Below are 24,673 nucleotides of genomic sequence, written 5' to 3'. Positions count from 1 at the left end.
GCAAGCACCAACTCTACCTCATCCACCACTCTGTTCTCCATGACATCCCCGAGGCAGATCTGTAGGCTGGAAGACACGGGGAGTGGGGTCAGCTCGGCTGCCAGAAGGAAAGCAGCAGGCGGTGTGGAGGCAAACATCCCTCGGATGTCAAACTACTGTCAAACATCCAAGGGGGCCCTCGAGACAGGATCTAGTTCCTGCCAAGGAACCACTGGGAAACCACTTTCAGCTCCAGCAGAGGAAGGACTGCCCAGCCATCAGTGCTGCTTCCCCTGGGCGTGCTGCCATCCCCAGAGGGGAACAAGCAGACACTGCCAGACGCACCGGCTGCAGATTCTCAGTGGTGGTGCTACTGGCACTTGAGTGGGATGGGTTTTCGTCATGCAAAACTGCCTGTGCATCATAGGGACTTAGCCTCCATGCCTGGGGCCCTCCAAATGTTGGTGGCACCACCTCCTGCAGTCACTGCAACAACTGAATGCCTCTCCAACCAGAAACTGCCCCCAGGCCTTCCACAGGATAGATAGCGGGCAGGGGTGTGAAAGGAGGCGACGCCCACAGTCACAGCCTGCCTGCCATCTGCCCTGACTCCAGGCAGAGGGGAAATTAATTCTGTGTAACTGTTAGAAGTGTGCTTGAGCTCAAAACACACTTGAATTGAGTTACCAAAAACCAGAATCACAAGCCATACTTCAAATCCGCAATGCTACAAAAGTGGCAACTTTTTGTTAAGATGAGAGAAAAGATAAGCACAGTTTGCTTGCAGGCTGTTTCTTAGGCTGTCGGATTGTGCCCCTTCCACTGTATTTTGTTCATACTTTCTGGAATTCTGTATTTGTGGGAACAAGCTGCAGGAGTATGAAGATTTGTATAAAATTCTCTTTTTGCCTCCCAGTCCACCCTCTGAGATGAGCAATGTCAGCAGCCTGCTGCATGGCTTCCGCACCTTTTCCTGTGCTCACACACACACACACACACACACACACCCCAGGGCCCTCCCTGGAAAGGTGAATCAAACTGCACAGGCCCCTCGCAACGGCTTGCTCCCTCATCCTGGAACACAGTGGACGCCCTCCAGGCCAACACACACGGATCCCACTCGTCGTTTTTTAAAGCTGCAGAAGATTCTTCAGCTTGGCACTGGCAAATTTATCAAACATTCATCCGGTGTCCTCTGAGGCCGTACATTCAAACTGTTCTCAGGTTTGTTTGTTTTTTTAATTCTCATTCAAGGATATATTTTATTGATTTTAGGAGCGCAAGGAAGGGGGCAAAGAGAGAGAAACATCAATGTGAGAAACATCGACTGGTTATCTCCCCTTCACACCCCGACTGGGGATCCAACCTGCAGCCTTTTGGTGTATGGGACAACACTCCAACCAACTGAGCCACCCAGCCAGCGCTATTTCTAGCTTTTTTTGTTTTGCCACCTCAGTTCTGCAATTCGCGTGTCAGGTATAGCTTGTATAGGGTCTGGAAGTGGGGCTGCAGGACCAAGAAACATGTATGTAAGTTTACAGTTTTGGTGGGCAGCCCCCACCAAGTCACCATGTCGGTCTTCACACGGCCGAGTTTCTGCGTTCTGCCCCAGTGAGCAGCCAGGGTCCCTGACACTGGGGACCTGGCTACCCAGGCCAGCTCTGCCCCTGCCCAGTGCTCCAACTGGGGACTCAGTACATTACCAAGACCACAGAAAGCAGAGCCTACGGTATACAAACCTTGGGGTTCCTCTCTACACCCAGGCCCCAGCCCAGGGCTGGACACTCAGGAGACATCTAGGAGGGAGGTTTGGAAGGCCCAGGGACAGAAGGCCCAGCACCCCCTCTCCCAGCTCCATCCTCCTCACCTGCCCAGGAAGTCGTCCCTGTCGGGATCCTCGTCATAAAGGTCCACCTCCAGGTCCTGCCCAGGGACTTCGTACACTATGAACTGGAAAGAGAGAGAGGCGAGCTGACCTACAGGCCACAGTGGCCGTTGAAGCAGACCTCACACATGACCCACGGGGAGCCAAATTCCAGTCCCACCACCTGCCAGCTTGGAGCCCTGGGAACTTTCCTGCCCTCCTCAGTGCCTGGAAAACCCCTGTTGTAAGAAGGGGGGAATGCCCTCCCCTGCAGGGTGCAGCGATTAGGGGCAACAGGGGCAAGGCTGTGGCAGGGTGGGCATTCAGGTGCAGTGGCTGCTGTGTGTTCCGCATGGGGCTTGCAGCTTCCAGAGCCCTTAACGGGCTGTGGGGCTGACCCTTCCCGTGGTAGGGGTTGTGGCTAAACTTAAGGAACAGCTTCAGGTTCCTGACAGCTGGCTCTGGCTGAAAGGATTGTTGAGGCAGAACTGCCTCTAGGAGGTTTTCTTTCTTTCTTTGATTTGAAAACCCAACAACACAGCTGACTCTGGTGGGAAAAGGACGTGGGAACTCATCTACGGGCTTTTCCTGCAGCGGGGCCACAGCAGCCCACCTCTGGGAGCCTGGTTGGTCGGCGAAGTGGGATTGCGCCGGAGGCACACTCCTGCGGCCCAGTGTTGCCGCACTGGCACCTGAGGGCGGGGGTCCTGTCTACACCAGGTGCAACCCAGAGCAGAGCTTGGAAGACATTGAACTAGCTGATTGTGTCTGAGGAGACCCTCACCTCAAACATCTCATTCCAGGTCGGGTTCAGGTTCTTGTAGACAGTCTTGCTCCGGAAATGCTGCAGGCCAATGCTCACCTTGGCATATGGGTCTGACTTGCCTCGGATCCCTAGGAAGTGGTCCATCTGGGCCAGCTTCTCCGCCTCCAGCAAGTGGACTCTGATCACCCCCTAAAAAAGGCCCAACCCAAGGCTCACCACTGCTCCATGGACTGCACCAGCCCTCAAGGCCTACAGTACCAGAGCCAAAGCCACCAGACATCACAGCGGCCCAGCTCACCCTCCATGGTCTGGACAGGGAGACAGAGGCCACAGACAGCAGTCTCCTGGCCAGGGCCATGCAGTGCATGATGACCCAGTATCCACTGTGCCACAAGGCCCTGCCCACACTGCTGGCCACCCCACCTGCCGAGTGAATGGCTTATCCAACTCCAGCCATTTCCTCCTGTGCCAACCACCATGACCAACCCAGTCTGTCGCTTGAGGTCTCTTCCTATATTGAGCCCCTCTCTGTAACCCACACATAGACTGACTGCCAGGGTCATTTCTTCCCAGTACCCAGGTGTACGCAGCCCTGGGGGCACTGCTCGCTGCTGGCAGTGGGTTTCTGTGCTCACAAAGGCCCCAGCACATTCTGTGCTGTGTCTTAAGGCAGAATAGAACCAAGAATTGGGGGGGAAATGCAGTTTAGGGGCTAGTAGCCTTCCTGCCTAGAATTATTATTTAATATAAGTATACATGCATTTTCCCTTTGAGTCAGCAATCCCATTTCTAGCCCTAAAGGCATACTACAAAAACCTAAAAAGATGTGCAAGGCTGTTCGTGACAGTATATTGAGCAAAAACCAGACATGACTCAACTGTCAGTCAAGAGTTGGTGAAAGGACAATGTAGCCGTCAGAATGAGGAAGGGTCACCGACACGGTCGTGGGCAAGCCACAGGACGCCTGACCAGAATCAAGCAAGGTGGGGAGACCTGCAGTGTGTGGCCACCCGCCCACTAAAGGGGTAGAATTCAGCACACACCACCACATGTATGGGTCTGCTCAAGTTGGAAAACAAATGGTGGTGACAGCGGAAGGAGAAACTGTTACATACAGGGAGAAGGTGGACAGTAGGTGGAGGGACAAGGGACAGAAGCCGAGCTCCTTAAAATGTAATTCGTTTCATTGGACTTTGGAAGCATGCGCATGTTTTACATGATTGCAAAAGGAAGTTAAGGTAAAAACTAAACCTTGAAAATAGAAAAAGGAATGAAACAAATCAATGTAAATATTCATGGGCAGTTTGTGCCACACGCAGATGACCTATGTTTAAAGAGTAGCCACTTGACAGTACATTTTGAGTGAGATATATACCCTAAGAATGATATTTTTAGTAGTTATGATGTAAGTGATGGTGTTGCGTTGTTATTCTGAGACTGCCTACCCCGTAGTGTGGCGTGGAGCCCGGGCACCATTATGGGAAGGCCGAAAGGATGTATGTGTTCCCTCGCTGACTGGCCCCTCGACCCTGCATGGCCTCTGTAGGCTGATGCCATACCTGGTGCTGGTGGTGCAAAGGGCACTTTCTCCTCTCCTGAGGCCCTGACTCCCAGCCCGGAGGGCTCTGGGCCACGACCAGGGCACCTTCTGTAGGGAGACCACATGACTGTCCTCAGGGGCCTCCTAGCTGGACCCAGGACGGAGGGGGCAGGGTGTGGAGCACTCAAGAAAGCCCCACACCTGGCTCTACTGAACATCTCCTTCCTAGTAGACCCCAAGGACGGAGTCTGGGAACTTCCTGTCCCTGAAGGAGGATGAGAGGCTCCTGGAGTTTCCTGGAGGAGGCGGGGCGGTGGGGGTGGGGGATTGTGGGTGTGACTGCTCACAGTCCGAAGCCCAGGCCACAAAGGGGTACCAGGATCCAGGAAGGAAGGCCACCTGGGCTTTGTCCATCCCTAGATGGGTGACTTTGGTTAAGTCATTCTACCTCCCCAAGACTCAGTCTTTGCCCTATAGAAGCGAGGTGTTGTGCCCCCCCAGGGCAGAAATAAGGATTTCCATGTGAAAATGCACCACCCCCCAACACTGGGCCCCATGTTCTGCAGCTGATGCGGGCACTCACGCAGGGCAGAGGGAAGCGCAAGTTGGTCACATCCAAGTCCTTCTTCACAGGCACAGTTACGCGGTTGGGCAGCACCAGGTGGGCAGCAATGAGGTCCTCCAGCAGGCTGTCTGACACCTCACTGGGGACAGTGGGTGTGAGCAGCTGTGGAGGGGTGGCACTATCTCTCCCAGGCCACCTCCCCCTCCACCCACCCTGGAGCAGCTACAGGAGCAGAGTGCCAGGGTGGACACAGCCCTGACCCAGCCTGTCTGGACAGGGGCCTGTGGGGTGTTATGTACCAACAGCCCCTGACCACTGCACCCCCAGTCCTGCTTTGTTCTGCCCTGAGGTACCACAGCATGGGAGCCATGAGTGAGGACCTGGAGCTGTGTGAGAAGCTATGTGACCTTGGGTAGCTTGATAACCTCTGGACCTCAGTTTCCTCATATTGAAGCCGAGGATCGTCTTACCCGTCTCTGAGCATTTTTACGGGAACGACTTACATGTGGAACGTGCTGAGAGCAGTGCCTAGTGCACAGCAGGTGCCAGCTGACATCTGCTGCCTTAGCCCTGACGTTGCACCCAAATGTTCTCTGTCTACTGGCTGACTCGGTCTGCCCTCAGGGGAGCAGGGACAGGTCCTAGAAGAGGACTGGTCACAGTAGGTGCTCAGTAAACATTTTTTGGGCGAAGAAACCTGTGACTGGGGCCCAGGGAGCTGAGATCAGTGGGAACGTCCCCCAGTGAGCTAGCAACGGTCCTCCCCACAAGTGGGGGCAGCTGTCTGAGCTGGCGAGCTAGCAGGTGAGCGCCCTGGCTGGCCCAACTGTCCCTCCCTGCTGGGGGTGTGTCCACACAGGCTGGAGCCCTTCTCTGCTGGGGGCCTGCAGCTCTGAGTGTGGCACCCCCTCCCTGCCAGCCCCAGGAGGGTGGGATTTCCCAGACCAGCTCCTCCTCACTGGCACCTGCTATAAGAGCCCCCACCCCCGGCCCCAGCCCAGCCTGTTTGGGCCATGGTTGGGAGCGGCTGCATGGGCTTGTCAGCATACGCTCAGTGAGAAGGATGAGAGGGCACTCGTATGTGTCCACGCCCACTCTCACTCCACCACCACACATTCCTAAGTGTTCTCCCAGGCACCCCAAGACAGAGAAACCAAGCCCTGCTTTTACTGAGGAACTGCCCAGAGAGGGGAAGTAATTTGTCCAAGTCACACAGTTGCTAACCAACAGAGCCAGGAGCCTCACTAGCCTGCACGGCTCCTCTAGGACATCTCATCCAATCATCCCCTCTGCTCACCTACGACGTGTGCATGTATGTGTGTATGTGTGTGCACACGTGTGTGTGTGTTCCAGGCACAGTGTCTACCCAGACAACACTGTTAGCCCCCCACAATCCAACACGTCTCCCTCGGAGTGGGGGAGAACCCAGTGCCTCCCCCTCTCCCCACACAGGGAGCGGGAGAGGGCAGCCACTGTGCACCTCCAGTCACTGCACAGCCCCCGAGAGCTCCACGCTTGGGCTCAACGTGGTGGCACTCACAGGCACTTACTTGATTCCTGGCGCATCCAGCAGGTTGGTCAGGCCGGTCCAGTTGATCTGTAGGTGCTGCAGGGCAGAGGGAGGCTGTTAGGCTGCAAGGAGCCAGAAGCCCAGGACTGAGAACCCTCTGCCAAGTGCCTCACACCCACCCACATGGAGAGCCCAGCCTGCTGGGGGGTGTCAGGCAGTGAGGGCACCTCCCAGTCCTGCTCAGGTCCTGGCTCAGGATGGTCCAGGGCTGTCAGGCCTGCTGCTTCCCTGCCAGGATGACCGCAGGAGTGGCCGGTGCACATGGACCCTGTGTGACCCTGGCAAGTCTCCTGTCTGAGCTGTTTCTGGTCTCCAGGGGAGCCGAGTCAGGAACCTCAGGCTGCCTTAGAGTGCACCAGACAGGTGTGTGGAGTGCCCTGGTCTGGGTGGGCTTGGGCAGCCTCCATTCTTGGCTCCAGCCAGTGCCTGGGGCCCAGTAGGCTTGCGCTCACCCCCAGGGAGCAAGGGCCTGCCTCACTTCCATGGGGCTCACCGGCTTTTGAAGGAAGAACATGGTCACGGCTCCCACGAATGGCTTGTCCACCAAGAGGGGGTCCAGGATGATCCGAAGCGTGCCCTGCAACTGGATGGCACAGGGGGCCCGTGAAAGATCTCAGCCTCCCTCCCTCCTGCACCTGCCACACTCGGCTGAAGCCCCTGCTGTCTCACTCAGGCCCATGCCCATGCCCATGCCACCCCCAAATGCCAGGGCCACCTGCTGTCACAACAGGGACCATACTCAGAAACAAACCTGCCACTCCTCTGTCAGCTCCCCGGGGCCATGAGCTGGCCCCCACTGCCTCCCCAGGGTGCACTGGATCTGGGGGCCTGCAGCCTTGCCCACATTTCAGGCCAGCCCAGCCAGCGGGGGCCCAGGAGTGGGTCTCACTCAGTTCTGGTACTCCTGCTATGAGATATTTCCACCTTCTCAATCCTCCTTAGTTTCTAAGCATGGGGTCTGCAATACTCCGTAAACAGAACCTCTGTCCTCCCTGGGCCACCGAAGTCTCTCTGAGGGACTTTACAGAGACACGCGTGGGGCTGTGAGGCTGAGCAGCAGGTTGGTGAGGCCTGGCCATCACTTCCTGGCCATGTGACCTCCGGCCTGGAGTCCCTCAGTCGTTACCAGCCAGGATTCGGTGTCGCCACCTACTTCTGCAGCCTGCTCTAGCATAAGCCCATTTCCCCTGCACTGATCCCCACCCCAGGGACAGGAATGGGGGCAGTCCAGGCGGGCTCCACTCACCTGGATCCCATTCACACCAGCCTGTATCTTCTGCAGCTCCACGCTGATCTCGCAGTCCCCGATGTAGCTGGAAGTGGGGAGGGAGAAGGAAGGGGCAAGTGTGCCACTCAGAGAGGCTGGAAAACTGGCCCAGCACCCCCCACCCCAGCGCAGGTGGCAGCCACCCAGCCTGAGCCCTGCCTCACCCGGACATGGTCTCTCTCACAGCCTTGGCTTCTCTTGGCTCTATGCAGACACCGACCTAGGACCAGACCTCGGGAGGCAGAGCCCCAGGTCCCTGCACCAGGAGTCCCAAGCACACCCCTACCTCTGCCCATCATGATAGCAACTCTGGGCACCACCCTGTCCCACAAAACCCCATGGATGTGAAGGAGGGGCTCTTGGTGAGCACAGTGCCCACCCCTCTGCCACTGCTATGTTCCTGCCCCATCTCTGCTCAGGTCTCTTCCCCGAGGACAGAGCAGCCACACTGCTTACATCCAGCCCTCACCCAGGGTGTTGCTGGGGGTGGTGGAGAGGAAAGGCAGTGTTCTCAGTCCTGCTGGTGGCTCTTGCCAAGAGATGGGCACAGGGAGCCCAGAATGAATGCCTGTGAGGCTAAGGATCAGGAGACTCCGTGAAAGGACTCAAAAAGACTGAGTCCTGAGGGGAGGGAGAAGGTAGCCATAAAATACCTGCAGGACACAGGCAGGGGAGCTGATGTCACAGAAGTGCCAAGTGCCCCCTGGAAGGTCAGGGGTCAGGGGGGAAACCTGGGGACTCCGGGAGCTGCCTGAGCTCCTGAGCTGCCTGGGAGGCAGAGTGGGTACGCCAGATGACCTTGATGGGCCCCAAGCATCCATACAAGGGTCTGTGGCAGTGCTTTGGGGCCAGGAGGCCCAATAGCCATCGCCAACCCAACACACTTGAGGCCAGCCCCCAAATGGGGAGGGTGTTTCCCGAGCTGACTCCTTGTCTTCCCAATGTGCCTTCTGTGCCAGCCTCTGGGCTAAGGACAGGAAATATGAGACACTGGAAAGGAACGGCAACATTCTGGAACCTCTGGAGTTGATCCTTGTTCCTTTAAGACAGTTTAAATCGCATCACCTCCAGGAAGACTTCCTGGTTTCAATCTCCCTTCTCACCAACTCAAGCCTATTACAAATCTCATTCAAAAAAAGTGCCCTTGCCCAACCCACTGAACTAGTCACTCATGTGTCTCTGCATCCTTTGGTTTTTCTGAGGTGACACAGAGCCCAGTTCTCTCCCAGCCTGAGCTCAGAGCTCCCTGGGCCTCGCTACAAGTCCTGGCATCTTCTTGTCACCCTTGCTCCCTCTTGCTGCATCTTCCCCGAGGCAGCTGGTCTGAATCTCCAGGTGACCCGGTCCTGGCTTCTGAGGAAGCACTGCTGCCCGGCCTCAGTACCAGAGCATGCCGAGGGCCTGGCCTGGCGGGAGACGCCAGGCCAGGGCTGAGGGGCCAGAGGGCGGTGGCTCCCCTGGGACCATCCATTCTCCTGACACTCCTCCCTGTTCCAAGCAGGGAACTTGTGCTCCCACCCAGGACAGGTGAGGGGGGCCGTGCTCTGAGGGGCTTTCACACCCTAAATTGTAGTGTATATATGCCATCCCAGCGGCAACTTGTCTGTTCCCACAGGGTGTGCCCCTGGACCCCACACCTGGCCCCCACGGGCTCGAGGGCTCACCAGATCTGCAGGTCCAGCACCACCTGTCTCCGGTTGTGCTTGTTAGTGTGTGCCTTGACGCCGTTGACCCTGGGGCACTGGAAGAGATGCCAGGGGGCAAGGTCAGCAAAGGCCTTGCAGCCCAGGCTGCCGCTGCCCCCTCCCAGCCCTGGGTTTTGTCCACCGCAAGCAACACGACCCTGCACTCCTGGGATGAGGCACAAACCCAGAAATCCAACCCACAACCCCTGTCCACCTTTGTCAACCCAATACTTTCTGCCCTAGAATGTGTACCTTTGTGTCTCTCCTACCACCTACTCTGCACCAGGCGCTGGCCTGGGGAGAAGGCAAGGGGCAAGGTGACCAAGCCTGCCCTCATGGGCTCACAGCCAGCAAAGGAGACAGCGGGAGCTGTAGGGGGGTGGCCTACACTATCACATGGACATTTGGGGACTTTGGGAACACCTTCCAACCCAGCTTGGGGTGGGCAGAGGTTAGTGCAGGTTTCCTGGGGGAGGAGCTGGCATTTAAGCAGCTCTGGCAGATGAGTAGTGATTGGCTCCCCAAGGGTGAAGGAAGAGGGCAGAGTCCCTGGCTGGGTGACCTGGCCCTGGGAATTCGAGTGCCCCAGGCCAGGGCCACTGTCCCCAGCCGCTGGGGCCAAGGGCTGAGCCCCTAGACTGTTTCTCTCCCCACTCTGTCCAGGCTCTTCCCCTCCCATCCGCTGGCATTGAGTAGGGCCTGGCTGTTATTTATTGAGAGTAAAACATAAATCTCATTTGAATGTGAGTAAGTGAAACACATGATGACGTGGTTGGGGTGAAACTCGTAACATTTGGAATTTAGTTTGAAATGCATTTAAAAAACAATGACAAGAGCGAGAGGCATGAATATGAACTAGAGCAAATATAAAAGGTTAATTGTACAATCGGATGGCTAATTCTCCCAATCTTTGGTTTTTAAAATTCTTCATAATAAAATATTAAAGAAACAACTCAGTCCACACACTAGAGAAACTGTTCCATCACCTTCCCGTTCTCCCCATAGAAGGCAGTGCTCACTCACACAGGCACTGCCACGTGAAAAGGCTGTCAAAGAGCATAGAGCCAAAAGTGCAGGGAAACGGTACTATAGGGAAATGGTGAGCAATTAATTAAAATTATCATGTAGATTTTCCAGAGTTTTAGATATGTGTGATATGTTTAATGTATAAGTTGCTATGATTTATTTTCTCATTCTCATATTTATTTTTTCTCCTAATTTTATATTTTACATTCTTTTTCTTTAAGAGGGTTCCCAGAATTGCAGAAATTTCAGGCCCACAGCACCTGGCTCTACCCTGGCTCTACCCTGGCTCCAGGGCCTTGATGTTAGAGACCCAGAAAAGCCAGTGTGTGGAGGTGGCAGGAGGTGGCTGTGACTGGCCTCCCACAGCCTGGAGCCTGCTGGCCCCCCACCCCCAGCCCCTCAGGGGTCAGTTTGCAGGCACCTGTGACAGCTCAGCCAGTCCCAAGACCCCATGTGTGCGGAGCCCAGTCCTGAGCCAGCCACCTACCTGGAGACCCTACCACAAAGGAAGGAGACCCACTGTGTGCACGCCTGTGCTGTGCTGGCGGGGCGGCCCTCCTAGCCCAGGGCTCACAGTGAGGTGAGTGGCTCACAGCTGGGACTGGGCCCCTCTGGTGCTCTGGGCCAGGTGCCTATCTAAGCGCCACTGCTCACACAGCCATGCAGAGCAGAGCAGCCCTGAGGCCGGGCCTGTTAGTGACGCCTCACAGCCACCCTTAGAAGTGGGTCCTTTCCTTTTACATGTGAACAAACTGAAGCTCAGCGTGGTTGTGTCACTGGCGCTAGGTCATCACAGCACAGAGGGGAGTCGGGCATGGACACCGGAATCAGAGGGGGATGTAAACACTCATGGGGATGAAGGAAGAGGGTGTGGTGAGTGCACTGGGTCCTGGCCAAGCCCAGGAAGATCACTGAGGAGTCCTCTGTGACCCCCACAATGGAGCCGAGTGGGGCTAAAGCCTAGGTGGGAGGAGACAGGACGGGGAGGGCTTTGAATGCTGTGAGTCAGGTATTTCTCCTGCAGGGCCAGCCTCCAGGTCCCTGGAAAGGTGCTCCTGGTGTGATAAAAATCATTCCTCAGGACCAGCCACAGCAAGGCCTGCTTCTGCTGCCAGCAAGGGAGCACCTTCCAGCAGTGCCACATCCCATGGGCACCACCAGACTATCGGCCCAGCTGAGCAGGCTCTGCTATAAACCCAGGTCTCAGCCTGCTGAATTCGACAAATGCCAACTCAGATAGCACCCCCTCCAGGAAGCCTTCCCTGACTACCACAGCACTCATGCCCCTCCACTCCTGAATTCATGCATTCCCCCACCACCTCGCCTACACTGCCATGTTGTCATCCACCTGTATACACATCTGCCTGCACAACAGGACAGTGACCTTCCTGAAGGTAGGGACACAGCTGCACCCACCTCTGTCTATGGTGCCTTGCCTGCAGCCCTGCTCGGTAAGTCACACGTGAGTAAAACAGGAAATGAACAAATGAACCAGAGGATGTTGGGACCAGCCAGCTCTGGTAGAATCTGAGTGACAGGGACCAGAACGTCCAGGGCTCAGGCAAGGGCTCACTCGGGGCCTGGTGGTTTAGAGCTGGGCCCACGCCCTGTGACAGGCAGACACCTGCTTGTTCCAGAGCAGGTCAGAGGCCAGCGCCTCCACTTTACTGGGTAATGGACATCACTGTGGCTCTCTGCCTGGGGGGTGCATTTTCAGATGGCCAAAATAAGACTCACACCAAGGGGGTACTTTGGGGCCAGAGGAGTGGGGTAAAGGGTGGAATCAGACGCACAGCCTCGAATAGGGATGTTGCATGTGTGAAATTGAACCTTCTGTTACCTGGGCCACCTATTGTCTTCACAGAAGTGGCCTGGGCTTGTGACACTGACTGCCATTAGCAGAGTGGCCACGCTGTCCACTGTGAGAGAGTGTGTTCTCCCAGCCAAAGCCTGAGGGCAGCACGTGTAACCTGTGCATCTCATATCTGGCTGGCTTCCACCTCCTACAATGTCTTTTCAAGACATTTGGAACTATTCCCACCCCCCTCTTTGCTCTCTCTGAGCGAGGCTTCCTTAGAGCCCACAGAGATGGTGGGGCTGGGCCCTGAAGCCGAGGGGTCTAGGCTGAGGCCCAGGGGCTGGGAAGTGCAGCTGGGGGCCAGGCGCCCCGTGAAGCCCAGTGGGCTCTTTTCCCAGCCAGTGACCTGGGGCACGGGGTGGGGCCGGAGAAGGCTGCACGGCAGGCCCAGGACGCCCTTCCCAAGACAGACAGCACTGACCTTCTGTCCGAAGCAGAGCTTGGTGAATGTGAAGGTCCTCAGGTGGACACTCTTCTCCCGGATCTTGGGCTGGAGCTTCTCCCGGAACTTGTTTTCCATAATTATGCTCAGGTAGGGCCAGATCTGGGAGATGATCTGTGAGCACAGGAGAGGCCCTGGGTGGGAGGCCTGCGCCCTGCCCCAGACTGTCCGCAGCTTCTAAGCCATGGAGCACAGCCTCCTCTGGTCTAATCACTGCCCTCGCTAGAAATCCAACTTGAAATTTCACTTCAAAAATTTAACATTAAAGTGTTATATTTAAAAAATCTATTTTAAATGCTGGTATATACATATGAGGGCCATGGCATCCTTATTCTTCACTACCTGCCTGCCTGCCCACCCATCTACCCACCTATCCGTCTGTCCATCTGTCACACGTGGGACAACTACAGCAGTGGTTCTCACTCGCGCGCAGGCAGCAGAGCCCCGAGGTCTGGAGCTGTTTCGCGGAGCGCCACGAAACAGTCATTCACCAACCCTAACATTACCGCACCCTTCAGTTTTGTGCTAAAAACATAAATTATCGGAGCCTTCATTGTGGAATAAATACCTAGCAGCTGGCTAGAAGTTTAAGAAAAAGAAATCACAGAAAAGAATGTTCCCTGTGGATTTAGCTTTTTTCTAGCAACCAGAAAGGGCCGCCTTCTGCAGCAGGTTTCTATGGCAGAACAGTTCACGGTGCTGGTCTGGGAACAAGGGCAGGGCCTGGGGGGAGGGAGGAGGGGGGCAGAGACGGAACCTGGTGGCCAGAGATGGTGATCAGAGAGGGGCACAGAAGGAGGGTGAGCCAGCCAATGGGCCCTGTTTGGGTAAAGGCTTCTCCTTCCTTCCCTCAGACTTGGGCCTCAGTTTAAAGATGAGCCTCCCCTTCCCAAGCCCCTGACTGGAGGAGCCTGGAGACGTGAGGTTTGTCCCCATCTCTCTCAGAGGCCTGTCTAGGGGCTGGTCCCATCCTACTGTCTTGCTGCTTTGCCATTTGCCAAGTACCCCTTGAGCACTAAGCTCTTTGGAGCATATCTGGTGCCCTAGTGTGTGCCGCGTCTGCACACTGTTTCTGCATCTGGGAGCCTCATCCCACTGGTCTCTGTGTTGGTGCAAGAAAGATGTCACACACGTGGGGGCCTAGGAACGGGCAAACACACAGAACAGCACCGTGCGGGTACAGAACAAGGTGTGTCCGGGTGGCCCTGGGCCTGCACGCATCCACAGAAATCTGTTCACACCTCTTAAAGGGGCAAACCACTTCCTCCAAAGTTTACCCAGAGCCTGAGAGCAGGTTTTGACCCGCTCGCAATGGCATTTGTGGTAATACAAGCATAGCAACGGTAGATCAAAAACACCGGGAAGTCGTTTTTATATCTAACCTAAGTCATTCCTGCTCTGGGCTGAGCCTGTACCCAGACGAGAGGCAAGGTCTGTGTTAGACACAGTCAGGAGACTCACAGAGGGCTGTGCGAGCCTTCAGGTTCAGGGGCAGGTTTGGGCAGATGGGGCGGGAATCAGACTGATTTCTCACTGCAAGGGGGTGAGGGGCAGACGTGGAATCCCAGAGCACAGCCCGGGGGCATCTGGCAGCAGAGCCCACAGGGAGTTCCCTGTGACCCAGCCGCAGTCACGCCTGTGGTGACGGCTACCCCGCACCCATGATGCGCCAGGCACTGAGGTGCGTCAGTGACCTCGTTAACCCTCACAACAGCCGCACAGGCAGGGACCACAATTATTCTCATTGCTCAGAGGAGGGAACCAGCTCTGGGATGGCAGGCGGCCTGCCCAGGTCACCGAGCCAGTGCTGGCGGGTCTGGGCTGGGAGCCAGGCCACAGCCAGAGGCCGTCCTGGAATCAGGCCCTCGGCTCCTGAGGAGACGCTATTCCTGGCCTGGGGCCACTGGAGGCTGCACTTTTCTGTCTAGCATTTTCTAACCTTTCTGCTGCCCCTATGCATTAATTGTACAGTTAAAAATAATGGCTTTTCAAAGAAAAGTCATTGTCTGGTGATGAGAAGAAGAAGAGGGTAGCAAGGGCTAAGGGGAGATACAGGCAGAAGGCCCCGACCCCAGGGAGGGCCTTTGTCCACTTGCAGCCCCTCCCCCATCCTGGCAGGTGACTGGGCAGCAGACAGCAGGGCAGGACCAGGACCAGGACGCTGGGCGAGGCTGGTCAGGGTCCCAGGGGCCATGCTGGCCTTACCTTGTTGGCCCACTCGACCCGCTCCACATCTGGGAAGTGGATCTAGGAAACAGAAGCCCGAGGGGAAGTTAGACTTGAGAACTGTAGGCCCCTGGGAACCAGACCAGCTACCAGGGTAAGCTAGCCAGTGCTTGGGTGGGTCCCCACGCCCACCGACACCCAGCTCCCACGGCACCTGGCCAGCAACTCAGCTGGCCCTGCCCTCAATGATCACACACTGTCCAGTGGGGCAGGCTGCAAACGACCAGTCAGCACCCATGCGTGGCTGTGACATTGACATGGTGCAGGGTGCCCGCTCTGGCCTGGGGTGCCTGCTCTGGCCTGGGGTGCCCTGTGGGTGGCTTGGGGAGACTTCTCCCCTCCCCCCATCCTGAGCCCAGAGGCTGGAAGAGGGGCTGGAAGCCTCTCTTCACTTGTGCCGAAAAGGCCTGCCTTCCCGGTGGAAGGTCGGGACCCCAGCTGGGCACCCCCACCCCAGGGCAACACCGAGCTTGCTCCTGGCAAATTCTGTCCCCCTTATTCCTGTCAATGACACAAGTATTACTCAGTAGAAAAATTAGAAAACGTAGCTAAGCAAAAGGGAAAATGTTTTATCAGAGAATGCCACCCAGTGGTAATGGTTGCTAGCTGGTTGATACATTTCCTTCCAGTCTTTTCCAGAAACAAGTATGCGTAGTTTTTATAGAAACTGAGGTCACAGTGCCTTTTTTGTAGCATGTTTTTGACTTAAAGATACAGTGTGAATGTGCTGACTTTAAAGGTAACTATTGTCAGTTTGAGAAGTCAAAAAGGGCATCACGTGGTTTGCATTGTCCACGGGGGAGTGGGGCTGCTGGGGGACCCTGCTCAGCTCCCAGAGCCCCGCCCAAGCCCTCCCCACCCCAGCCGGCAGGCCCTGAGGCCAGTCAGCCACAGGACTTCCTCCAGGTCACAGCCCCCCGCCAGTGCCTGCTGGGTGAGTCCTGCCATGTCCCTGGTTGGGGGGCAGAGCTCCCCAAGACGAAGTAAAAATCCTGTTGTCTGACCTTTGCATGACATGATTTGAGGGAGCTTAACACCCTCTCCACAAGAGTCTTGATCTCCAAAAGTACTTGCCGAGCTTTTAAATCACCCCCCACCCCCAGGGTTTCTGGGATGGACAGAGAACAATGAGTGCATGGGCAGCTGGCACAAAATGTGAATAAAATGTCAGCAATGGCCATAGCTGTCACCATGCCCCAAGTCCCTGTGCACGAGGCCAGCTCCAGATGGGCCTGAGACCTCCCAAGGTGGAGAAAGGGCCTGACCTTCCCAGCGGGGATTGGGGTTCACTGTCCAGGGACAGAGGGGAGGTGCCCTGGGTGCAGCTCACACACCCAGTGTGCACCCTCAAGCCCCAGGGTGCCCTGAAGGCCCAAACTCAGATGCTGGCCGAGACCCCTTGCCCAGGAGGAGAACCGTTCCCAAAGGAGGGATCGGGCAACCGAATTCTCTTGGAACACAGTTTAGAACAGCCTGAGAGGTCAGAGGAACCCAGTGCTCCTGAGACCCCTGGGCCATCGTGCCATTCGCCCAGCCTCCGTTTCCCCAGCTCTGGGCGGTGGCCCATACTAGTCTGGAGAAGCATCCTGTATTCCGAGGTGCTGCAGAAATACCTGACTCCCAGAGGGAGCGCTGGCCCAGCCCCCAGGAGCAGCGGGGGATGTGGGGGAAGTGGGGTCAGGCCCACCAGCCTGCTCACCACCCAGTCCCTACAGTCAGGGTCCAAGTGAGCTATCTGGAGAGTGGAGGGTGGGACCCTCTCACTGCCCCCACCCCCAGGCCCAGCACTAAAGTAAAAACTTCTGCACGTGGGCCCTGTGAGGGGCCCCAGCCACACCGTGGCCTCATCCCCTCCCCGCTCTCAGTACAGTGACCTTGACCTTCTTTGTTCCCACCAAGGCCTGCACGTACCCTCCTGTAGGTTGGAAACACCCTTCCCTAACCCCCTTTGATTGCCCCACTCATCACCACGTCAGACTCCACTCCTTCCAGGCAGCCTTTTCCGATCTTTCACACGGGGGGCTGGGTGACCCTGTTGCATGTCTCCACCGCAGCATTTCACGCACGTTACTAGAGCTGCTTGCTCTCGTGTCTTGCCTCCTGACCAGACTGGAAGCCCTAGTGGGCTGACTCAGCCTTGATCTCTATTAGGGCCTGTCCCTGGCATATGAATGTCCTGATAACTATTTGTGGAATGAATGAATGAATGAATGCAAGGTGCTTGCCCTCAATTGGCTCCCAGGCCAGTGAAGGAAGCAGGCAATTCACAGGTCATTCCAGTGCAGGATCTGAGCCAAGAGGGCCAGGCAGAGGGGGACAACTGAGAGGAGAGTTTGGCTACAGCTGAGCTCTCACAGGCACCTCTGGCTGGACCCCTTCCTCTCCTCCCACCCTAACCACTGCACTTTCTACCCATCCTGCCCCAGGGCAAACCACATGCATAGCCCTTGCCCCAGGTGGTTCTGCACCCCTGGGAGGTGAGAAGTTCTGATCCACTGGACCTGGAAAGGGGATCCAGGTTGGCCGGTCCAATCCCGGCCACACTTGGGAGCTAGTCAGACTGATTCCTGAGCTGGCCCACACCTACTGAATCAGGGTACTTCACGGTGGGGCCTTCTATTTAATTTTGAACAAGCTCCTGGCAAGATTCTAGAGTTCAGTCAGGGGTGGCTGGGAGGGATCACTGACCAGCCTATCTCTTGCTTCAGAGTGACCCACACTCACCCTGACAGTGAGGGCAGCAACAGAATGCCCAGGGCCCGCACTGATTAACTTTGCCCGGGATCTTGGGGCCACCCATGACTGTACCTGAGGCTTCCTGCTAAGAGATCCTACAGACAGTGAGCCTGAACTCCCAGACAGCACAGCAAATCAGACCAAGAAAGTGGGAGAGTATGGGTCGCCCCGTTCTGCCTCGGGCCCCCTGAAGGCCCTGCCTGGGCCTGACTCTCAGCACCTACCGTTTCTCCCCAAGGAGCCAATGGGAGAGCCAGCCCACCTGCTCTGGGTCCCTGTGTGGGTTCTGGACCAGGGAATGAAATTAAGAGACTGACACTTATAGAGCAGCTCCCTGTACCCAATGCTCAGTCTGATGTGAACCAATTAGTCTGTTTTTCCATCATCATGGGTCTGTTTTGGATCTTTCCCTACTCCAAATTCTCAGTTATTGTTTTATCTGTTGGAATCATATTTCAGCTATTGAATTTAGGTCCACAGTCTGTCTGGAATATTTAATAGTGGGTAAGATAGGCTTATAATTTCATTTCTCTTACACTCTAAGGCAGTTTTCTAAGATCACATACCGTCCCCTCACCCACAAGAAATTGTCCACTTTTCTCCTAACTTGTGAGGCTACTTCCTTCATAAACCAGCTTCTGCGTGTTTCTGAACTTGGCACTGACCCCACGTCCTGTTCCTGGGCTGCACCATTCTGTTTCAATCACTCTGGCTTCTCTTTCTCAGGCTGATTTTTAGAAAATAGTAGGTATTTATACTTCTATTTGATCTTAGAATCATCCTGCCAATCTTAAAAAAAAATCCCCCTCAGATTTTGATTGCTCTGTTTTTTTAGTTTATGGGTTAATTTGTGGGAGAACTGACATCTTTACAATATTAAGTGTGCATCCATGAACAGAATATTCCCCTTTAGTCATTTTGGTTATATCCACATAAGATCATAAACTGCTTTCTGTTAAAGTCCTGTACGTTTTCTTGTTGTTGTTAGATTACTTTGCAGGCTTTGTGGTTATTAGAAATTTCATTTTCTGGGCAACTTGGTTGAAATCTGTTACTAGTTGTAATAATTCATTGATTCTCAGAGGTTATTTACATACATTTAGAATGTAAATGTATGTAAATACATTTTCCCTGCCCTTTTCCTATTGTTTCTCTTGTGTGACTTCATTGGCTGAGACTTCTCGTCCTGTGCTGGGCAGTTTGGTGACAGCAGCACCTTGATTCTGTCCCTGCCTCAAAGGCAAGCTTCTCCATCAAACGTGATTTTGCTGTAGACTTTTAGGGGACAGCCTCTATCAGACTGAGGAAGTTCTTTTCAACTCCTAACTTCCCAAGACCTTTCATTATTAACAAGTATTGGACTCTATTCAATATTTTCTCACATCCATTGAGATAATCATGTTATTTTTTTTTCCCCTTCCATCCACTAATGTGGTCAACGTAACTGATGTTTCTTTCTAAAGCAGAAGCATCTCAAGTTCCTGGGTTAAACTCCCCTTTTTGTAGGCTATTTAGCCAGCCTGATATTTCATTTAGGTTTTATACACTCATGATTCAAAGTGATGCCTACAGTTTTTGCTCTTCTATAGTTGGTATCTGGTTTTGGCATGAAGATTTTACACTATATCGTAAAATGAGTGAGACAGCTTAGCTAAGCCTCCTCTTTTCTGGAACAATGTGTAAATATAGAAACTATCTGATCCATGAAGTTCAGGGCATCTCACAAGTAAAACTGTCTTCGCCTGAGGCCTTTGGGGGTGGTGAATTACCACTCTTCTTTTTAGTGGTTAGTGGTGTGTTCAAGGTCTCCTTATCTCTTATTGTGGTAATTTCGGCATTTGTATCATTCTAGAAATATATTTCATCTAGGTTTTCAAAACTAATGATGTGTACTTGTTTATCATATTATTTTAAATCTGTTATATCCATATTTATTCCTTTTTCACTCCATATTTTATTTTCATCCTGTTTTCTTGTAATCAAACTTTGACAAAAATTTTGCCTATTATATTAATCTTTTCAGAAAATTAACTTTTGTTGGTGTTAATAATGTTCTGTCCCCCTTTCCTTGACTTTATCATTTCTACTTTCATCCTTTATTATTTTCTTATTTCTCTGATCCAAATCTGTTGCCCTTACTGTGTGAAGCGTCTGATCGCCTGGCCGCTGCTGCGCACCTGAAACTAATGCAAAATAACACTGAATGTAGAGTGCAACTCAAGACACAAATATGTTGCTTTTTATGTTTTTACAGTTAAACTTTATGAATCTTAGTGTTGAATACTGTTATAAATTCCCCTACAGTTTTTAACCTAATGTTTTCATTGTTATTCCAGTCTCTGTTTCTTTGATAATTTCCACATGACTTCCTCTTAAACCATGGCTTTTTAATAGTAATGTTTTCAAATGTGAGATTTCTATAGCTACCTATTTATTGTTGTTTTCTAATTTCACATCTTTGTGGTCTAAAACAGCCTATGGGGGACAATTCATTGGAATATACTGGTCATGCCTTTGTGACTTTAGCCCGTGATTTATTTCTCTGTTCCATGTATGATTGAGTTATTAATCATGTCCTTTTAATATTCCTTAGCCTTCCTTGCTCTTTGTCTACGTGAGTTTCATTTCCAGAGAGGAGCATATTAAAACTTTCAAGCTCAACCGCTGATTTATCTCCTTCTCTGTGCTGCTTGTCCATTGTTGGTATATATACTGCATAATATATAAGGCCATGATTATTATATCTTCTTAATAGTGGCTACTCTTGAGAACATAACATCTTTGTCTTTAGAACACATTTGAGTTATATTCTGCTTTGTCTAATGTGAAAATTGTTGCTCCAGCTGTGTTTCAGAGGTGCCCAGTTGTATCTCTTCCAACCCTATTTTCAACCCTTTTGAGCTCACATCATCTCATGTCAGTTAACACTCCCTTTAATCCCATATGAGATGATAAAACATAATAAATGGGGCCAGAGCTGCCATCCTGGAGGAACGAGCTTGCACATCTTATACCTCAAACCTTTGGAATGTTAGAACAGGGCAAAATCACCTTTGGACTGGGCCCAAAGTAACATTATACCTCCAAAAACCTGTGTGCAAAGATAACAAGAAAGGAGATAGTATGACTAACAGACTGATGACTACCAGACTGAAAGTCAAAAACATTGTTTGGAATTAGTGTCACTATGTTCATGTATCTGCATCAATACAAATGCCTTCTATTTTTTAAAAAAGATTTTTAATTTATTATTTAGAGAGAGGGGAAGGGAGGGAGAAAGAGAGAGAGAAAAGTTGATTTGCAAGAGAAACATCAATTGATCACTTGCCTCACACGCCCCCACCGGGGACCTGGCCCAAAACCCAGGTGTGTGCCCTGACCAGGAATCGAACTGGCAACCTTTCAGTCTGCAGGCCCGAGCTCAGCCCACTGAGCCACACCAGCCAGGGTACTTTCCTTCTATTGATGTAGTTGTTCCTCTTCCCTTTCTCATAAATACCCTTAGCCTTTCTCTCCTAGTCTAAACATTATTTGGGCTTCTGCCTTAATTAGTGCTTCCCCAATAGCTATTCATCGATCTCAAGTAAATGCTTGTGCCTCCCACCTGGAAAGGCCTTTATTTTTAGGTTAACAAGCTCCTGTTTATAGATAAGAAAAGTAAGGCTCAGAGGCTACCTAAAATCACCAGCCGTGGAGTGCTAGAGCTGAGACCTGGACCCAGGGCGGCCTGTGCTTTTGCACGCCACCCTATTCACTCCTCTTCTTTACATGCTTTGTTTCCCCGGGGGCCAGAAGTCTAGTTAGCAGGGTACTGCCCTCAGGGGTGCTAAGTTCTCACTGGTAGGCCAAGCTTTATCACTTACAAAGGCTGTTCCATAGACACTTTTATGTGATCTTCCTAGTGCTGTATAAAGTGAACAGCAATAAATACAATTATCCACATTTTACAGATGAAAGACTCAGAGACTAGAGATCAGATCTTCTCACTTGTATGTGATTTGAGCCCACCCTTCAGATGTTTTTCTCATCTATTTCCCCTCCCCATCCTCCACCTGAGATGTCAGCATTTGAAATGCATTTGTTAGTGTTTTGTTGGCCTATTCATTGTGCATTTAAAATGTAACCTCTGTTCCCCTCAGTTTTCTCACCCATAAGACGGTATAGTGGCACCAACTCTACACAGTTCCTGGCTGAAAACCCTTCCTGACTCAGAGTAAATGCTCCAGAAGGGGGTGCCTTTTTAGAAGTTGAACAGACCCTGACACTCTGACACCTTTGAGCTCAGGTACATGCCAAGAACAAAGGCACCTGGCCTGTGTGTCTCTTTCTGCCTGACCCAAACAAAGCCCAGCAAATTCTCTACCAAGTCTCTTGGTGTCTGCAGCTCAGAACTTTGGAAAACCACTGAGACAGGAGAATGGAAAATGGGAAATCGGCCCTGGCTGGTGTGGCTCAGTGGACTTAGTGTTGGCCTGTGAACCGACGAGTTGACTGTTGGATTCCCAGTCAGGGCCCATGCCTGGGTTTCGGGTTGGGTCCCTGGTGGGGGTATGTGAAAGGCAACCAGTTGATGTATCTCTCACACATTGATGTTTCTCTCCCTTTCTTTCTCCCTCCCTTCCCCTCTATACATACATACATGCATGCATGCATGCATACACATAGGAATGGGGAAAGGATGATACAGAGAAAGTGGTTGAGGCCACAGAGGCAGCACCAGAGTTGACTGTTGTATCCCTGGCCTCCGCTGACTGGCTGAGGGAGCTGTGCCCCAGACAAAGACAGCCACACATGGTTTGGGTCCAATGCCTGTGAGCTGTCCATGGAAAGTCTGCCTGAGGGGGGAGGGGCTCCATAGTGAGGTGCAGCAAGGCACTCAGTCAGGCCCTCTCTGTCTTGTGTCTTTCCCTCACTTGGCAAACAAAGGGAAGGCAGAAAAAGAAGTGGCTCATGGCCAGACTGACACCTCGAGTCACTGCGCTTCTGTTCCAGTCCCCCACAATGTGGGGGGTATCTGGGACCGGCAAGGGGAAGGGTGGCGGAGTGAGCACACAGGGCTCACAGGGCTCTGGGCTGGAGGACTGGCTCCGGCCCTGGGTGAAGGCAGCCCCTCTGCCCCTGCGGCTCCTGACTAGGGCTCCAAAGTCACAGGATGGGTCTCCAGCTGTCACTCCTGGGAGAATACTACTTTCTTGCCAGCAATCTACGGACCTCGAGTCTTCTACAAAAGGAGTAGCATTTGCGCCACTAAGAGCAAGGGGGTGGGGGTTGAAGAGCTAGCAGGGAGAAGAAAACCGTATCATGATTCTGCTGCCCTTCCCGCTAAAAGCTGAGTCATTACCCACAACCTCCCCCCACCCCTACTCCAGCCAGGCAGCAGGAGTAGGAAGTATACCGGGGCCTGAGGGCCAGGGTCTGGTCCTGACTCACTTCCTTCAGCCTCAGGTTTCCCGCTGACTGTTCATCCCTATGCTGCCCAGACCTATGATCATAGAGATAATGGACACAAATCCACTTCTAAATGGAGACAAATTCAGCACTTCTCTCAAGGTTTGTCCCAAGGAACATGAACGCTATCCTGACTGACATATTACAGGTGTGAGCATGTCCCCAAAGAAAGCCTGGAATTTGCCAAGTCGGCAGGTCAAGTTGGCAGGTCAAGTTGGCAGGTCAAGTCGACAGGTCTAGCCGCCAGGATCTCCAATGCCTGTGAGTGCCCCTGCAGTCTCCCCCCCTGGGGAAGCTTCAATGGACAGGGCTCAGCCCGCACCTGAGGCCTCCCTAAACTCACACACCTCTCTCTGCTCTTAGCGTGCACGGGCCCAGGCCTCCTGGACAGGGTGGGCTCCTGCTCCAATGACTGTGTTTGGATGTCAGCACGGGAGTGGCAGTAGTGAGCACTGAGAGCTGAGACAGGCTGTAGAGCAAACTCCAGTCTAAGTCAGAGTTCCAGGCTAGCAGAGGCCACCAGTGAGGCCCCCATCAGTCTTTAGGTGGTCATGTGTTTATTTCTTTTATTTATTTAGGAAAATGATTCCATAGTAGAGCCATAGTGACGGTAGCATTGCAGTGGGGCAGAGGCCCAGGCAGAGCCCACGGGTGGGTTGGGCTTGGGAGGCCTGGCAGGAGCTCCGGCCTCCAGGCCCTCCGGGTGGGGGAGGGGGCAGAGGACGGAGGGCTGCACTAAGAGGTCCTGTCAATAGTGAAATCCTGCTCCTTCGCAGGTGCAGTAGCTCCTCCCGGGCACGTGCAGACACACAGACAGAGATACAGAGACATACAGACACGCACACCGAGATATCCACAGACACTCACAGAGACACACAGACACCTGCAGATGCACACACAGCTGGAGAGACGTTCACGGAATCACACATACACAGAAGCCACACTCCCTCGTTCTAGGGGAACAGAAAACCTCATGGCCCTCCCCTGCTCCTAAGGACATTCTCACACACACACACACACCTGTGGACTCGGACCGATGCTGCCGGTGTCCTCCCCAGGCTCAGAGGACAGGGGAGAGCCCTCATTTGAGGTGCCCTGTGGGAATGCCTCACACAGGGAGGCCATCCTGGACCCCGGGGTGGCTCCTATCTTCCTGGGAGAGTGGTTCCTCTTCCGCCATGAACAGTCCCTCGATTTCATTCCCTTTTCTCCTGATGACGCTTGGCCTTCTGTTCTTTTTCCTCTGTCCTTGAGAGGTAAACATTCAACCATAAAAACTGCTTTTGAATCTGTCCACTCTTCTGTTTGAAATTACCCCAACAGGGCTTTGAGGGGAAAGTATTGCTTTGCCAACTTGAAATTCTCTCCAGTGCTGTTCTGGAATCTACACTCCCTAACAACACACCCAGCCTACAAACTGGCCTAAGTCACCTGGACCCAGGAGGGGACAACTGAGCGGAAAGCACCCCAAAGGCGGCCATCGGAGACACGAGCACTGGTGCCAGGAGCCTCCCGTCACCTTTGCTGAGGCATAAGGGCGTGGAGCTGTCCACAGAGTCATCTGGTCATGGACACCTGAGTACAAAATGGTAAACGGCCAGACAGTTCAATGATTCAGTTAGCTTTGGTACTGCCTGGAAGTTAACAAACTTATCCTCTTGTATATCCAACCACTAGAAGACCAAAAATAATAATACTACG

At 53.3% G+C, this 24,673-nt stretch overlaps 1 protein-coding gene across 1 annotated transcript in view; it reads right to left on the bottom strand.

Annotated features, from left to right (window-relative positions):
- ESYT3 (extended synaptotagmin 3) overlaps positions 1-24,673 on the bottom strand; it is a 52,352-nt gene that overhangs the window by 19,567 nt on the left and 8,112 nt on the right. Inside the window, exons 2-11 of the mRNA XM_028518516.2 lie at positions 14,768-14,809; positions 12,542-12,676; positions 9,216-9,292; positions 7,531-7,597; positions 6,778-6,867; positions 6,265-6,320; positions 4,733-4,853; positions 2,628-2,798; positions 1,847-1,929; positions 18-66 (exon numbers count right to left, since the gene is read on the bottom strand). Coding sequence (XP_028374317.1) covers positions 18-66; positions 1,847-1,929; positions 2,628-2,798; positions 4,733-4,853; positions 6,265-6,320; positions 6,778-6,867; positions 7,531-7,597; positions 9,216-9,292; positions 12,542-12,676; positions 14,768-14,809 — 891 coding nt within the window. The remainder of the gene's footprint in view (positions 1-17; positions 67-1,846; positions 1,930-2,627; positions 2,799-4,732; positions 4,854-6,264; positions 6,321-6,777; positions 6,868-7,530; positions 7,598-9,215; positions 9,293-12,541; positions 12,677-14,767; positions 14,810-24,673) is intronic.

Source organism: Phyllostomus discolor, chromosome 7 (assembly GCF_004126475.2).
Source record: "Phyllostomus discolor isolate MPI-MPIP mPhyDis1 chromosome 7, mPhyDis1.pri.v3, whole genome shotgun sequence".
NCBI lineage: Eukaryota > Metazoa > Chordata > Mammalia > Chiroptera > Phyllostomidae > Phyllostomus > Phyllostomus discolor.
This window is presented reverse-complemented; position numbering and strand designations above follow the sequence as displayed.